This window comes from Onychomys torridus, chromosome 8 (genome assembly GCF_903995425.1).
Source record: "Onychomys torridus chromosome 8, mOncTor1.1, whole genome shotgun sequence".
NCBI lineage: Eukaryota > Metazoa > Chordata > Mammalia > Rodentia > Cricetidae > Onychomys > Onychomys torridus.
Genome location: NC_050450.1, coordinates 16,975,498 through 16,992,779, shown reverse-complemented (window position 1 = coordinate 16,992,779; position 17,282 = coordinate 16,975,498). Strand labels below are relative to the sequence as shown.

At 50.6% G+C, this 17,282-nt stretch overlaps 1 protein-coding gene across 3 annotated transcripts in view; it reads left to right on the top strand.

Moving 5' to 3' along the window:
* Positions 1 to 16,051, top strand: part of LOC118588608 (FLYWCH family member 2) — a 35,052-nt gene extending 19,001 nt beyond the window's left edge. For 2 of the 3 annotated variants that reach the window (XM_036195158.1, XM_036195157.1), the window contains exons 2-8: positions 2,610 to 2,952; positions 3,322 to 3,747; positions 4,610 to 5,068; positions 5,211 to 5,474; positions 9,910 to 10,173; positions 10,925 to 11,533; positions 14,952 to 16,051. In XM_036195158.1, the coding sequence (XP_036051051.1) occupies positions 2,724 to 2,952; positions 3,322 to 3,747; positions 4,610 to 5,068; positions 5,211 to 5,474; positions 9,910 to 10,173; positions 10,925 to 11,533; positions 14,952 to 14,974 (2,274 nt within the window). In that variant the 5' untranslated portion in view covers positions 2,610 to 2,723 and the 3' untranslated portion in view covers positions 14,975 to 16,051. The remainder of the gene's footprint in view (positions 1 to 2,609; positions 2,953 to 3,321; positions 3,748 to 4,609; positions 5,069 to 5,210; positions 5,475 to 9,909; positions 10,174 to 10,924; positions 11,534 to 14,951) is intronic. The other variant, XM_036195162.1, reaches the window with a different exon arrangement.
* The last annotated feature ends 1,231 nt before the right edge of the window (positions 16,052 to 17,282 follow it).

Genomic DNA, 17,282 nt, shown 5'->3' with positions numbered 1-17,282 from the left:
TGAGACCTGGTCTCAAACAAGGAGGAAAAAAAAAAAAAATCCCCAAACAAGTAAGTCTTGATGGCTGGATAGATGACTCAGCAGACAAAGGCATCTGCTGCCTTGTGAGGATCTGATTAGATAGCCAGAATCCATCTTGGTCATAGAGCTCTGACTACCGCATGTGCCTTGACCTCCATGCACTGTGCCTCACATGTAATCAAATGCATGTACACATGCACATAGACAATAAATAAAAAGTAATTTAGGGTTTTGTTTTGTTTTGGGGTTTTTCAAGACAGGGTTTCTTTGTGTAGTCCTGGCTGTCTTGAAACTTGCTCTGTAGACCAGGCTGGCCTCAAACTCACAGAGATCCGCCTGCCTCTGCCTCCAGATTGCTGGGATTAAAGGTGTATGCCACCACCACTGCTACCTGGCTTTGTTTTGTTTTTTAACTGAATTAGTGTTGGGGACATGGCTCAGCCAATAATCATGAGGACTGGGTTTTGGATCCTAGTGTTCACATAAGACCAGACGTGGTATCTATAGTCTTAGTGTCCTGTGGTGATATGGGAGAGAGGAGACGCTCAGGACTCTGCTTCCAGTAGTGAATAAGAGGCTGCTTAAATGAGGTGAGGGCAGACTGACACCCATTTCACCTCCACATGCGCGATGCACTTGCCTGTACTTACATTCAGGTACGCGTGTATACATTCATGTACATACGTACAAAGACACACAAAGATTTAAAAAAATTGCAGGGTTGTGTAGAGAACCCCCACATCTTCATCAACATGAATGTCAGCATCTTACACTTTTTATCTGATTTTATTTGTGTGTGTGTGTGTGTGTGTGTGTGTGTGTGTGTGTGTGTTGTTTTATCGTGTTTGTGTGGTGTGGGAGAGTTCTTATGCTGTGACACTTGGGTGGAGGTCAGAAGACAAATCTACAGAATCATTTCTACTTTGGGGAGGCTTCCCGGGTCAGGCTTGCACAGTTAGTGCTTCTGTCCCCTGAGCCATGCCACTGGCCTTGACTCTTGTTGGTTGAGACGAAACCTGGTTAGGAAGCCCAGACTGGCCTCAGATTCTGCCTCAGGCTCCTGAGTGAACTGTCCTCATGTCTGGTTTTACTTCCTTCTAGGGCTTGAAAGTAGCCTTTACTCACCAGGTAAGCGTTTAGCCGCCGAACTCCACCCCAGCTGCATTTGTGTTCTCAGCAGCCACCACCACGACCATTTCTGGGACACTTTCATGACTGTAGAAGAAAAGCTAGACCTATTAGCAATCACTCCCAGTCTCCCACCACTCAGTTGTCAGTCTCTGTATGCTGGTCCACTCTAGATATTTCACATAAACAGATCCTAAGAGACTGATCTCTTCTTACTGGTTTCTTTCACTGAGGTTATTAAAAAAGAAGCCACTGCCCTGCCAGGCATGGTGGCACACACCTTTGATTCCATCACTAGGGAAGCAGAAGCAGATCTCTGTGAATTCGGGGCTACCTGGTCTACATAGGAGTTCAGGATGGCCAGGGCTACACAGAGAAACAAACAAACAAAAAAACTTTGAAAATTCTATGGTTTGTTTGTTTGTTTGTTTGTTTTGGAGACAGGATATTGCTATGTAGTCTTGGCTTGCCTGGAACTCACTATGTAGACCAGGCTGGCCTGGAACTCAGAGATTTGTAAGCCTCTGTCTCCTGAGTACTGGAATTAAAGGCGTGTGCCACTATGATCAGCTTGAAAGAAAGAGAGAGAGAGAGAGAGAGAGAGAGAGAGAGAGAGAGAGAGAAGAAAGAAAGAAAGAAAGAAAGAAAGAAAGAAAGAAAGAAAAAAAAATGTCTGGAGTGCTATAGTCTTGTTTAATGGCTCTTATTGAAAGGTGGGAAACCCCTTGCTAATTACTCAGTTATCCCAGAAACACAGAAATGTCAGCCCACCCTGGGGAAGCACCCCACGACCATCCTTGTCTGGATTAGAGGTGTGGAACCCTGCCTCTGCCCAGCCAAGGCAACACTAGGAACAGTAGTTGCAAGGTCAGTGCAAAGGCCCTGTGGTATCTGGAGGACTGGGCTGAGCTGAGGCCTCCAGAATAGCCGGTGTGAGCCCAGAGAGTCCCATTTCCTGGTGCTAGACTTCAGCCTTCTGCCATGCCAAAGTACTAGCTAGTACTTACTGGCCTGGGTTCTTTGAGACAGGTGCCCAGCATTGAGGTGAATTGCCCAGGGCCAAGCCCAGGTAGGCACCCAGGCATCTGAGCAGGCACAGTGGGATTTCAGCCTCTTTATTCTCAGGCCTGTCTGGTTCCTGTGCCTCTGTTCTTAACTATTAGATGAGTCACTAAGAATGGTCTGGAAGGGACCTATGCTAGACATGAGACTTCTAAGGTAGAAACTCAATAGTACGTTAGTCACCAGCAGCCCTGGAGGGGCTTGGGTGGGGCTGCCAGGAAAGGTACTGGTAGGGAGTGCATCTGCCCAGGGCTCCTACCGTTGTCAGGTCTCTCCACAGCCTCCCAACCCCAGGGCACTGAGGAAGTTCCATCTGCCCCAGGCTTCATCCCAGATGCATTGGTTAGAGTCCCAGGCCCAGGGACCTCCTCCACTAACTGCCTTGGTTCTTCTCTTAGGACAGAGCCTCTGGGCTCCCATAGTCTGGCCTGGGAGGAAGAGGAAGAAGAGGAAGAGAGACCCATCTACCAGAGGGCTGAAGGTGGCCTGAGGGCCAGGTTCTCAGACCCAGGATGCCCCTACCTGAGCCCAATGAGCAGGAGGGTGAGCCTGTGAAAGCTGGCCAAGAGCCATCTCTTGGAGCCAGGAAGCCCCAAGAGTCCTCCAATCTGGTCCTGGCCGGGGATAAAGAGGGATCCAAACCAACAGGCCCTGCCACTGTATCCAGCAACACCCCCCAGACCCAGCCGGCCAAGAAGCAGGGGCGGATAATTCACCGGAAACGTAGCAGAGTAGATGCAGGTGAGATTCCCTGGCCCTGCTGGGCCTTGCTCTGCCAAATCTGTTGACCTGTACACCCCCATTTTCTATCAGGGTGACCTTGGGTACCCCATTCTTCCTTCTAGTTGGACCTCTTAGTCTGTAAGCACATCCTGTGTCCCAGGCACCAGGCCCTTTCCCCAAGCTCATGGGAACTGCTACTGTATGCAGAGGTCTCTAAACTCCTTAAATCCTCTCCCTTAATTGCAAAAGCAGCTTCTAAATCCCAGGCTTGTCTGACAGCTAGGAGCCTGAGAAAGCATCTCGCCCAGAGGACCCTACCGTATTCTAAGTACCGCTCACTAAGGGCCTTGCCCTAGAGAAGCTAACCCAGCCTCTTTCATTCCCCAGTTCCCCCCCAGCCCCTGGAGTTCCTGAAGACCCCATATGGGGGCCGCCTTCTAGTCCACAAGTCGTTCCTGTACAAGCAGGAGAAGGCTGTGGGGGACAAGGTGTACTGGAAATGCCGTCAGCACTCAGAGCGGGGCTGCCGGGGACGGGCCATCACGCGTGGCTTCCGAGTCACGGTGATGCGGGACCACTGCCACCCACCTGACAAGGAGGGCCTGAAGATGCGGCGCCGGAAGGAGAAGGTGCCTGGCTCAGACCTGCCCGAGGGCTCTGAAGGCCACGAAGATGGGGTGAGCCTATGGCTGTACCCTGTGGAGCCAGAGCCCACCCCTCAGCAAAGCATTGAAGAGCCAGAGGAGGACCAGGGGTACCGATCCCTGGCACTGCAGAGCTTGCCTCCCAAGAAACGCCCTACACCAGGAGTGGGTGAGTACATGTCCTCTCCTCACGTGCTACAGGAAAGAACTCTCAGCTCCTTCATGCCCAGATACAGATGTGGGTTCTCAAAATGTGCTCAGAGTCAGAATATAAATGCATCCCAGTCATCATGAAGCCCATGGGACAGACAGCATTGTGATCTGGGGGTCCCAGGGCCTTTCAAAGTGTCCCAGTGCAGCAGGGCTTGGTATAGGTCCTAGAAATCTGCATGCTGATGGGCAGGTTTCAGTGATTCAGGCTAAGTTTAAGCAGGGTGCCCGGGGGCAAGGCTTGGCTTTGAGTCCCAGGTTCAGATTCCAACCCCATGGATGATGCCTTCAGCCTTAGTAAATTCATGTGAATTCTGGGGTCTCGGGCTTCTTCCTGAGGGAGGGTGTGGCAGCTTGGACTGTTGTGGAGCTTGTGGAGTGATGCTAATCAAGTCATTCTGCGCTGCTTAGCTGGGTGAGGGTAGTCTGCACTCTTGGAGTAGGTAGGCATGGTTTTCAGAAAGCCGGTGTCTCCTGACTCACAGGACCTGAGGATCTGAGTGACTGGGCACTGAGCCCTGGGTTCTAGTGGGAGGGAGAACATTCCTGAACAAACCCAAGAAGGGCCCAGAGCATGACCTGCTGAATCAGAGCCCAACTTGGCCCCTCCCATTATGGTGTGTACTGGTGGGCTGAGGTCTAATTGACTTGGAGAAGGAACCCTTGTTCCTTTTGGGTGACTTGGTGGGAATGCATTGGGCTTCACACATGCCCGGCTCAGGGAAGTATGTCAGCATTGGGGAGGAAAGTACTTGGCGGTTCCTCCTGGGACTCCTGGGCTCTTGGCCATGGTGTGTGACCTTCCTGGGTTCTTCCTCCAGTACGGTATCGGCCCCTTGAGTTCCTGAAGACATGCTATGGGGGCACTTTCCTGGTACACCAGTCCTTCCTCTACAAGCGCGAGAAGACTGTGGGGAGCAAGGTGTACTGGACCTGCCGGGAGCATGCAGTCCATGGCTGCCGGAGCCGCGCCATCACCCAGGGCCAGCGAGTGACAGTTATGCGCAGCCACTGCCACCCACCTGACATGGAGGGCCTGCGGGCCCGGCGGCAGCAGGAGAAGACCATAAAGAAGATACAGGCAAGGCGGATTGGCGCCGGGGACTTGGAGGATTGTGATGACATCGAGGACACGCTGCTCCAAGGGGTGGACAGCTTGTTCTACCGCAGGGGGCAGGGCACACTGACTCTCAGTAGGTCCAGGTCCAGAAAACGAGCAAGGGAGCACCAGGAATCCTTACAGGAGTCCCCCGAGGAGGAGGACCAGAATGTGGACCCCAGTGAGTCTCAGTGTTTGGGGCCTGCTGGCTAGAGTTGGTTGCCTCATTTTGGGAGGGGGGGTGGCCATCCTTCTCTACCTCCCCTGCATATTAGTCTACATCCTCTGGCCCCACCCCTAACTCCCTTTCTCATGTCCTGCAGGAGGCCCAGAGTTCCTGAGGACCCCTCTAGGGGGCAACTTCCTAGTGTATGAGTCCTTCCTATACAGGCGGGAGAAAGCAGCTGGTGAGAAGGTGTACTGGACCTGCCGCGATCAGGCACGCATGGGCTGCCGCAGCCGAGCCATCACTCAGGGCCGGCAGGTGACTGTGATGCGAAACCACTGTCATCCACCTGATCTGTTAGGATTGGAGACTCTGAGGCAGCGGGAGAAACGACCCGGCCACTCTCAGTGGGATGGCCCAGGTACCTGTGGTGACCCCACAGCTTTTTCTGTTGATTACCTGTGTCCTGCCTTCCTTCCTTCTATAATTATTCTGGAAGTCACAGTCTTCTCTGTGCCCCCAACTTCTGCCCCCACACTCAGTCCATCTGGGATTTGCTCTCCTGGGTTCCTCTTTACCTGCCTGCTTACTCTTCAAGGCCCCAAACCTGATAAACCTAATCTCCTCTCCTGTTATTTTAAGTTAGTAGTAGAGTCTGCTGAAGGCCAGAGGGCAACAAGTCAGCCTCAGTGTCTGGGAGCTGAAGGAGCCAAACCTCTCTCCAGCTTTGTCTGTTGCACACCTGCGTGCCAGAGTCCTTTCTCTGCCCATTTGGCTCCAGAAGAGCCTGGTGTCTGCCTAAGGAAAGTAGTTGAAGCTAGTCTTCTCACCTGGCCAGCACTCAGCTCTTCAGCTCACACCCCCGGTCTCTTGTCCTGTAGTTTTTGGAGTCCTCTGAGTTACCTTTTGGTCCTAAGCTTATTCCAGATACAGGAGATATTTTATCATCCTCACTCCTTTTTGTTCCGTTTCTATGACACCCTTATAAGCAGGAAGATGGCGCCAGGACATGACATTACTTCCAGCCCCTCATCCCTGCTCTACATTTCTTTTTTCTTTTTTCTTTTCTTTTCTTTCTTTCTTTCTTTCTTTTCTTTTTTTTTTTTTTTCAGAGACAGGGTTTCTCTGTGTAGCTTTGCGCCTTTCCTGGATCTCACTCTGTAGACCAGGTTGGCCTCGAACTCTACTTCCCGAGTGCTGGGATTAAAGGCATGCACCACCACCACTGCCCAGCTTCCCCATTTCTTAAAATGCATTCTACCATTATTAATCCATTTAATCCATTTTCAGTTTCCTTGTTACCTGCTGACGTCCAGCCAGAGGAACTGATTCATAGCCTTGGTGTACTTTTTGAGTAGGTTTTATGCTTTCTATTTGTTTGATTTGGGGTTGTTGTTTTATTTTCTGAAACCGGGTCTCAGGTCTCAACTATGTAGCTCTGGATGGCCTCAAGCTCACAGAGCTCTGCCTGCGTCTGTGTGTGTGTGTGTGTGTGTGTGTGTGTGTGTGTGTGTGTGTGTATGTGTACACGCACATATATACATGCATACTTTGGCATGCATGTCTCAGTCCAAGGACAACATAAAGGAGTCAGTTTTTTTCCTTTTGTCACGTAGGTCCTGGGGATTGAACTCAGATTGGTAGTCTTGGCAGCAAGTGCCTTTGTGTTCTGAACCATTTCACTAGCCTCTGCCTTTGTTCTTATCAGATTCTGCCTGTGCAGAGCTTCGACTATTCTGCGCTTCTCTTTCCTTGCCCGGGTGGCTGTTCAGCGGCTGCTGTGTGTGCCTCTTTTCCCAGGGACCCATCACTGCCTCCATCCTTCTGTGTTTGCACCACATCAACAAACGACTCCAAAGCTTGCTGAGCCCCGCTTCAGCCTTGCCTGGGGGCTGATGTCAGGCCTGCCTATCACTTAGATTTCCCTGGCCAGATGCCCTGCCTCTGGGCTTTCTTGTCTTGGTTTGAGAGGTCCTTGAGCCAATCACCTTGGAAGACCCGTTTGAGACCTTGCCCATTAGAAGCTGTTGGTGATTTCCCCCATACTTGCTGGACAGTGTCGGCGGCCTGAGAGTGCCAGGCTGTGAAGCATCATTCCGCAGTAGCTGAATCTACTTGAAAATAGCAGAGTGGTTTCTTATGGCTGACCCAATGTGTGAGCAGATTCTGCTGTAGACCTCGGAAGTCTTCTGATGTGCCAAGGCTGGGGTTTACCAGGGGCCTTTTCAGACCATAGCTTGTGTTCTTCAACATGGAGTCTTCCTTAGTTGGTTTTGTTTAGAGACGGGGTCTCTCTATGTAGTCCTGGTTGACCTGGAGCTGGACATATAGACCAGGCTAGACTTGAACTGAGAGCAATCCTCCTGCCTCTGCCTGAGTGCTGGGATTAAAGGTAGAGCCACCATGCCTGGTACAATACAGTGTCTTCTCACGTGCCTACCTAATGCTCCTGTTCCGTGGCTTTCTGTGACTAGTCACCTACCTAGTCATTGACCCTCCTGTGATGACCCTGGTCGCTTTCGCTGTATGGTCTGAGATTTCCGAGGTTTTCTTTTCTGTTTCTTCTACTGAAGCTTTAAGTTTCTGCATTCATAGCGAAATGACTTCTTTGTATTGTGCCTAGTGCCGGCAGTATGGTAGCCTCTGCCTGTGTCCTGCTGAGGCAGGAGCTGGTTTCTCCAGGCACAGTCTTCGCCTGCCTGCTCTGGTGTCTGCCTTCCAGCGTGCAGCTTTTCCCATGGACACTGGCCTTCTCATATTAAAGGAAGGCCCTGCCCTGTCTGTACACGGAGCCTAACTTTGCCTCTGCAGAGCTGGCAGCTGGGGTTCTGGGTCTTAGGAGCATTCCAACATAGACTTCTGCTTCCCCCTTTCAGTGTCCCCTCTCTTCCACTGGGCCACCCTGCTTTGTTCCTTATATATAAACCCACCTTGCTTCCCCTTTGCCTCCAGCTCCCCCAGGGCCTCTCTGGCTCAGCTTCTCCATATGCTTGTGTAGATCTTGTTACAAGGCCTGGCTGAGTTCTGTTGTTTACTACGTAGGAGTGTTTGTCCTGCATGTGTGTGCTTACTGGAGGCCAGAGGCGGCACTGGCTCCCTGGGAACTGGAGTTACAGATGGCTGTGAGCTGCTGTGTGGGTGCTGGGAACTGAACCTGGGTCCTCTGGAAGAGCAGCCAATGTTCTTAGTGGCTGAGCCATCTCTACAACCCCTGGCTCTGGTCTTATCATGCTACATCCTTAATATTTTACAGTTCCTCTGCCTCTGCTTGTTCTGTTGGTGTCTTTGGCTTACTGTTTCTCTACCCTTGTACTCTACCGTTTTTATTTCCCAAAAGCCATTTTTTTTAAGTGTTCACATGTATACCTGTTTTGCCTGTATGTATGTTTTGAACCATTTGTGTACCCAATGTCCATAGAGGCTGTGCCTGGTACCTACGGATGCCAGAAGAGGGCATCAGATCTCCTGGAACTGGAATTCCAGATGGTTATAAGCATTTGTGTGGCTGCTGGGAATTGAACCTGGGTCCTCTGGAAGAGCAACCTGTCCTCTTAATGGCTTAACTACCATCTCTCCAGCCCTTCCCTGAGAAACATTTTACTCCAGTGTGGAGGAGGTGGACCATTCTCCACAGCCACAAGGCTTGCTCTCCTCCATCTGATACCTCCTTCCCTCTCGGCCTCTGGGCTGCTTTGCTCTTCAGGTGGTCCTGACCTCCTGGTCTCCTTCCCCACCTTTCTAGGGGCTGTGCTGCGGAGTCAGATGCTTCTATCCAAGCCTTCAGCCTCTCAGGGCGGCCCCATCTCAGCTTCTTTCTGACGACCCCTGGTCTACCACTGTCTTAATGCTCCCACTAGTATGGCCCATTAAGCCCTGCTTAGTGTGTTCAGCTGCTTTCTTAGTCCAGAGTCCACATTCCAACAACAAGCAGCATGATCGGGCCTGCCACAGCAACACCTGGCTCGCTGGTGCCAGTTTCTATCTTAGTAACTATTGCTGTGAAGACGCACCATAACCACAGCCACTCTTAGAAAAGGATATGTTTCACAGATTTAGTTCATTACCATCAGGTCAGGGAACATGGCAACATACAGGCAGACATGATGCTAGAGGAGTAGTTGAGAGCTCTACATCTACATCTGCAGGCAGCAGGAAGAGAAGGAGCCACTAGGCCTGACTTGGGCTTCTGAAACCTCAAAAAAAGCCCAAGGCCATACCTCCCAGTCCTTTCAAATAATGCCACTCTCTGGTGACCAAGCATTAAAATCTGTGAAGCTGTGGGGGCCATTCCTATTCAAACCACCACAGTAGAACCTTATACCTGGTCAGAATGAGGACAAGGAAGCAGGGTAGGGGCTAGAGGGTCCTCTGGGCCAGGCCAGGCTATATTTCAGGTTCCTCTTACCTGTGCAGCTCATGCTTACACCCAGCCTAAACACACATACACAGCCCTTGGGCTCATGATCCAACTCCCTTCTTCAGCTCTGAGCTGCTTTGACCCTAGCTCTTCATACTATGGCGTACCTGCCCAACAGCCTGGAGGGCACCCAGTGTAAAGGAGCAAACACCCTGCCCCCTCCCTACAGTAACATGATGGAAGCCTTCACCTACAGGACTTGGCCTGGCCAATCTCTAGCCTCAGGACAGGTAGACCCTGGCCCCTGAAGGCACAGTGGGTTTTGAGGACAGGACTATCTTACTGTGAGCAGGTGGGAAGGCATGAAGTAGTTGGTAGGGTCTCTTCAAGGTGTATGGTGTTCTTGGTATGAAATTGGGAACATTCCCCAATCCTCCCCTCAAGGCCAGGTTTAGCCTCCATGCCCACTTCCCTGAGTGCGTCTCTGGTTTCTTTGCAGAAGGGCCTGAGTTCCTGAAGACCCCTCTGGGGGGCAGCTTCCTGGTGTATGAGTCCTTCCTCTTCAGGCGGGAAAAAGCAACTGGTGATAAAGTGTACTGGACCTGCCGGGACCAGGCACGCATGGGCTGCCGCAGCCGCGCCATCACCCAGGGCCGGCGGGTAATGGTCATGCGCAGGCACTGCCACCCACCTGACATGGGGGGCCTGGAAGCCCTGCGGCAGCGGGAGAACTTCCCTAACCTGAGCAGCTGGGAAGGCCCAGGTATGTGGAGGGAGAGTGGTTTCTCCTCACTGCCTACAACATTCCAGTTCCTTCCCAGGATCTGTGTGAGAGGCACTGATTTTGCCACACGATTGATTGCTATTGCTGAGAGACATTAGCTCTGACCCATAGAAAAAGTGGGGGTGGTAGGCCAGGGGTGGCATGGCTGGTAGTCCCTGGAAGTATACATACTCGTTCGTGACTGAGCAGTATGCCTGAACCCCAAAGCTCCTCCATCCCAGGGCCTCTCCTTCCTCCTTTCCTGTCCCTGGGCCTGTTCTGCCCAGCTTCTGTTTTCACATGCTCTCTCTAGCCACACTCCCAACATCACATGGCCTTTGACTTCAGTTTCTTAAGAAGTCTGAGAATGGCTTTGTGGCCAGTGGGTGGATGGGGACAGGACAGGCCCCAGTACACAGATCTGATGAACTGCAGGCCTCCCAGCAAGGCACCACCTCTGTCTGGGAGATCCCAGGAAACATGGAGTTTGTGGTCTGGTGGGGCCTCCAACAGAGCTCCAGGGACAGCCCGGGCAGCACTGGATCCTCTGTAAAGGAAAACAAGTATATTAGAGAGTCTCAGGAGCATGGCTGAGCATTAGTCCCCAGAACCCTGAGGAGCAGGCAAAGGGAAGGGGGCAGGCACCAGAGTGGATCCTCCTGGGATTGCAGTGGGCAGAGAGAGGCCCAGTCCCCTGTTGCCGAGGGCTGTGCTCCAGTGGTCCCCTCACGGTATGACTCTGCCCCTCCAGAGCCTCGGAAGCCACTGGAGTTCCTGCGGACATCCCTAGGAGGCCGGTTCCTGGTTTATGAGTCCTTTCTGTACAGGAAGGAGAAAGCTGCTGGTGAGAAGGTGTACTGGATGTGTCGGGACCAGGCCCGGCTGGGCTGTCGCAGCCGTGCCATAACCCAGGGCCGGCGGGTCGTGGTGATGCGGAGCCACTGCCACCCAGCTGACGTAGATGGTCTGGAGGCCCTGCGGCAGCGAGAGAAGGAGCTATTCCCCAGTGCAGCCAAGAAGACCAGGGCAGCCAAGAAGGCCATTGCAGCCAAGAAAGCCATTGCAGCCAAGAAGGCCAGGGCAGCCAAGAAGGCCAGTGCAGCCAAGACCAGTGCAGCCAAGACCAGTGCAGCCAAGACCAGTGCAGCCAAGACCAGTGCAGCTAAGACCAGTGCAGCTAAGACCAGTACATCCAAGACCAGTACATCCAAGACCAGTACATCCAAGACCAGTACATCCAAGACCAGTACATCCAAGACCAGTACATCCAAGACCAGTACATCCAAGACCAGTACATCCAAGACCAGTGCAGCCAAGAATTCCAGTGCAGCCAAGAAGACCAGTACAGCCAAGAAGAAAAGTATGTACTGAGTGACCAGGGCTTTGTGCCTGACCTCATTTTCAGACCCTTTTCCTCTCATTTCTATTGGTCCCTTCCCATTACTTAGTCCTTAGACCATCTTCAATTCCAAATTGATTTTTTTTTTTTACTTAAAATTTATTTATTTATTATGGATACAATGTTCTGCCTGCATGTATGCCTGCAGACCAGAAGAGGGCACCAGATCTCATTACAGATGGTTGTGAGCCACCATGTTATTGCAGGGAATTGAACTCAGGACCCCTGGAAGAACAGCCAGTGCTCTTAACCTCTGAGCCATCTCTCCAGCCCCCAAGTTGATCTTCCTCCTTTTTTCTTTTCTTTTCTTTCTTCCCTCCCACCCCTCCAATGAGACAGGGTTTCTCTGTGTAATAGTCCTGGCTGTCTTAGAACTCACTTTGTAGACCAGGCTGGCCTCGAATTCAGATCTGCCTGCCTCTGACTCCTGAGATTAAAGGGAGGGGATTAAAGGCGTGTACCACCATGCTGGGAGTGATCTTCTTCTTTTATTCTTAGACAGCTCAATATTTTATAGGTCGTTTTCTCTTGAAAAATCTGGTTTAAAAAAACAAAACTAAAAAAAAAAAAAAAACTACCCCAGAAGGATGCGATAGTATTGTGTGTTTGTATACATGTACCATACACACAAGTTTGCAAATAATTTTATTTAATTAAAAATTAGTTCCCAGGCTGGGCGATGGTGGTGCACATGCCTTTAATCCGAACACTTGAGAGGCCCAGGCAGGCAGATCCCAGTGAGTTCTAGGATAGCCAGAGCTGTTACACAGTATAACCCTGTCTAGGGGAGGAGGTGGCAGTACAGGGCGGCTGGAGAGATGGCTCAGAGGTTAAGAGCACTGGCTGTTCTTCCAGAGGTCCTGAGTTCAATTCCCAGCAACCACATGATGGTTCACAACCATCTATAATGAGATCTGGTGCCCTCTTCTGGCCTTCAGGCACACATGCAGGCAGAACACTGTATACATAATAAATAAATCTTTAAAAAAAAATTAGTTCCCTTTATATAAACAAATACAAAACCAATATTTTTGTTTTGTTGTTATTTTGAGATAGGATCTATAAACCCAAGCTAGCATCAAACTCACAATATATTTTAGGACAATCTTGAATTCTGATTCTCTTCCCCCTACAAGTGCCAGGATTACAAATGTGTGGTCTCACCATTGTGGCCCAGGTTCAGTATCTGGTCAGGAAAGCATTTATTGGGGCCGGAGAGATGGCTCAGAGGTTAAAAGCACTTGCTATTCTTGCAGAGGATCCAGATTCAGTTCCCAGCATCCACATGATGGCTCACTACCCTCTGTAACTCTAGTTCCAGGGGATTTGCCACTCTCTTTCAGGAGAACATGGTATGCAGACAAAATACCCATACACATAAAATAAACATTTAAAAAAATAAAAGGAGAACGGGAAGAGAGAAAGAGGTTATATTGCCAAATAGAATAAAAACAGATTCAGGGTCTGGAAAGAGGGCATAGTGGTCGAGGGTACTGACTGTGCTAATAGAGGACTCAATTTTTGGATCCCAGCACCCATGTCATGCCATTCACAAGCATCTATAACTCCAGCTGCCAGGATCCATCACCCTCTTCAAGCCTCTGAAGGTACATGTGACTATATATAAACACACACATACTACACACAAATAAAAACTTAAACTAAAATGATAAGTCAGGTGTAGTAGCACATACTTTTTTTTTTTTAAGATTTATTTATTTATTATGGATACAATGTTCTGCCTGCATATACACCTGCAGGCCAGAAGAGGGCGCCAGATCTCATTACAGATGGTTGTGAGCCACCATGTGGGTGCTGGGAATTGAACTCAGGACCTCTGGAAGAACAGCCAGTGCTCCTAACCTCTGAGCCATCTCTCTAACCCATAGCACATACTTTTAATGCCAGCACCAGGGAGGGAGAGGCACATGGATTTCTGTGAGTTCAAGGCTAGTCTGGTCTACAGAGCAAGAACTTGTCTCAAAAATAAATAAATAAAATGACAAATAAAAGAATCATAGACTATTACAGACAACATTTATTGGTATGTCAACAACTTTGATAACTTATTTAATGAATTACTAGAGAGAGGGCTGGAAGTTTGTGTAGGATGTGCGAGGCCCTGCATTTAATGCCAGACCCTGCATTTAATGCCAGACCCTGCATTTAATGCCAGACCCTGCATTTAATGCCACACCCATACACGAGTGGTGAAAGCTACAAAGACTGACTCCAGAAGAGGTTAGCGCAGGAATCATGTTGGAAGTGGGTCCTCTGCCCTTGAGCCCGCGGTGACTATAGGCCTGGTGACACCTCAGCGTCATGGCGAGTCAGAACTGCCCAGGCCAGCCACTCTTAGAATCCTGCCTCGAAAGAGCTTCTGGTGTGGCTTGTCACACTGCAGTAGGTAACAAAGAAAGGGCCTGCAAGTCTGCTGGTCTCAGGAGAACAGACCTCCAAGCACAGCTGAACTTCAGGCCCCAGTTTCATCTTTGCTGAGGAAAAACGAGAGCATGCCTGGCTCAAGGCCTGCCTGGGCTATATGGTCAGTTCCAAGCCCACCTCAGCTATATAGTGAGAGGGTTTAAAAAAAAAAAAAAAGCAAACTCAGATTCACATCATAATGGGTTTTGTTTTGTTTGTTTTTAAGACAGGGTTTCTCTATGTAGCCCTGCCTTTCCTGGAACTCACTCTATAGACCAGGCTGGCCTTGAACTCAGAGATTCGCCTGCCTCTGACTCCCAAGTGCTGAGATTAAAGCCAGTTTACACAGCTTTATTTCTGTTTTGCTTTGTTTTTTATTTGGTTTTTTTGAGACAGGGTCTCTAGTTATAGCTCTGGCTATCCTAGAAACTCACTAGGTAGACCAGGCTGGCCTTGAACTCACAGAGATCTTCTTGCCTCTGCCTCCTGAGTGCTGGGGTTAAAGGTGTGTGCCACCATGCCTGGCTTAAATAAATCTTTGGGTTTTTGTTTTTGTTTTGTTTTGTTTTGGTTTTTGAGACAGGGTTTCTCTGTGTGATTTTTGTTGTCCTCGATCTCACTCTGTAGACCAGGCTGGCCTCAAACTCATAGAGAACCACCTGCCTCTGCCTCCTGAGTTCTGGGATTAAAGGCGTGCGCCACCACCGCCCAGCTAAATAAAACCTTTGTTGTTGTTGTTGTTGTTTTGTTTGGGGTTTTTTTCCCTTGGTTTTTCAAGACAGGGTTCTCTGTGTAGCTTTGCGCCTTTCCTGGAACTCACTCTGTAGTCCAGGCTGGCCTCAAACTCACAGAGATCCGCCTGCCTCTGCCTCTCAGAGTGCTGGAATTAAAGGCGTGCTCCACCACCGCCTGGTCAATAAAACCTTTGTAATGATACACATTTCTCTGTCATCAGGAGCATCAAAGCGCAAAAACTGAACAGCCAGTCCTGATGAGGCGAGCCTTCTCTGATGCAACAGAGGAGCAACTGATACCCCAGGTGTTTCCCATCCACTCAGATGCGCTTGCCAACTCCTTTTCCTCTTCCAAAGCATTGACGACCTTCACGTTTCCTCAGAGGTCTCCCAGGAGGAGTGCTTGGTTGGACCTTGTGTGGTATCTTGTGTTGGCAATAAAGTAGTGCCAAGAGCTGGTGGGTGGCCTGCAGACCTGTGCCACGCTGCTGCCACCTTTATGATCTTAGAGAGCTGTGGAGAAGTGTGTCTGGACTGATATACCTCGACCCCACTCTGCTGTCCAGGCCTCAGCACCATTTGCTTCCAGAGCATGCAGCCTTGCAAAGAGCTTTCCAGGGGGGCGTAACCCTTTTTTAGCTCCATAAAGTTCAGCAAGATGAATTTGCCCTGAGCCAGGATGTGTACGGGAACTTCTTGCCACCCTCTGGAGACAGTGCAAGCCCCAGCAGGGGATCTTTTGTTTGCTTTTGTTTTTTGCATCTTTTAGGGACAAGTGCTGGGGCCTTCCTGGTCTTCAGTCACTTGCTGCTTACTAGGACCTAACCAGCCCCAACCATGACAGAGCAGGCCAGGCTCGAGGCTTCGCTGAATTCCTGTCAGACTTTGTGTCTTGCATTCTGTCCCCACTGAAATTAAACCTATGTCCACAGTTCTCGTGGCAGCAGAAGTTCCTAGCAGAGGGAGCCAGCTTAGATGTCAGGAGGAGGTGACACCAGATAGGCATGCTCTGGTGGTGGCTGCACCACTAAGAATTGTCCATATGGTGTTGCCTGATGCTCAAGGAAAGTTAGCCTGCCTCCTACAGAACTAAGAGAACCATGCCAGAAATGACACTGCAGCATCCCTGGGAACTGCAGGACTTGCTGCGTGCTGCACCCCAGACAGAGCTGTCCCTTACCCTGTCTCAGAGCTGCATGCTCCCCCCTTTAGCAAGCAAGTCATGAAGCAGCCACCCCTGTGGACAGTGATGGCCTGGTGCCGACCACTGGCTTCTGCTCATCTGCTTCCCTCAATAAACCCTGTTTAGTCTCATGGTGCAGAGCTGCTGTGTGTCAACATCTCTACAACAATAGTCTGCGCTGCCACAAAGCCACATCGTGTCTGCCAAGTGCTGGGGAAGTAATGGGTGTGGCTGGCAACTCCTGGGCCATGGTGTTTGCTTGGCCTGGACCAGGACTGGGAGGTCACCAGCCTAGGCTCTGTTTCCAGCCATAGGGAAGGTCTGAGGGGTGGGCCATGTGCCACCCCTCAGCCGGACTCCTTGATGAGCTCACTTGAATAAGTTGGGGTGAGCCCAGAATGGAAGGGGCTCACCAAACAGGCCAGGTTTGCTTCTTGAGACCCTGGATACGTCTTTACCGGTAACTGCCCGCTTTTCATCTTAGCTCACTGCCCAGCCCTGACTGTCAGCCATCCTGGGCCTCCACCTGAGATCTGCCTCCAGTCAAAAAGATGGTCTAGGGGCTGGGGAAATACTTGCTGCGCGACCATGAGGACCTGAGTCAGATTCCCAGCATCTCTGTGAAAAGCTGGGCCTAATGGCACATGTCTATCATCTCAGGTAGGTGACATTGGGCAGGTAGAGACGAGGATTTCAAACAAAAACTCAACAGTGGGGTTTTTATTTCATTGGTTTAGTTTGATTTTTCAGGGCAAGGTTTCTCTGTATAGCCCTGTCTCTGTAGCTGTCCTGGAACTCACTCTGTAGACCAGGCTAGCCTCAGAGATCCCCCTGCCTCTGCCTCCTGAGTGCTGGAATTAAAGTTGTGCACAGTCACCACCCAGCAACAGTGGGCATTTAATATACATCCCCATCCCTCTGCTGCTAATTCATCTGGGGCCCCAGCAACTCGTCCGGTGACAGCAGCAGCCTCCACACCCACCTCTGCCTCCAGGCACCTCCTGACCCACCTGTCAGTGCAGACACACAGTACCTGCCATGGCTGTGTGCATGAAGTATTATTACCTGGTTTATTATTTATTATTACCCACTTAGGGCACCACAGGTTTTCGGCCTGCTCCCACTTGCTTCATCCTACAACCTCTTGCTCTGGAAGGCCAAAAGAAGATGTCTAGTACTCTGGGGAGGCCAATCTTCCCTTCTCATTCTGAAGGATTCTAATAGGCCCAGTGCAGCCTACCTGACCACAGCAGGGGCCCTGCCAAAAGGAGGGTAGTTGAGGCTAGGCAGGCTCTCCTGACAGCCCTGGGCATTTGTACTCTGCCCAAAGTGGCGTCACTCCTCACTGCCCTCAGACCTGCCAGCTTGT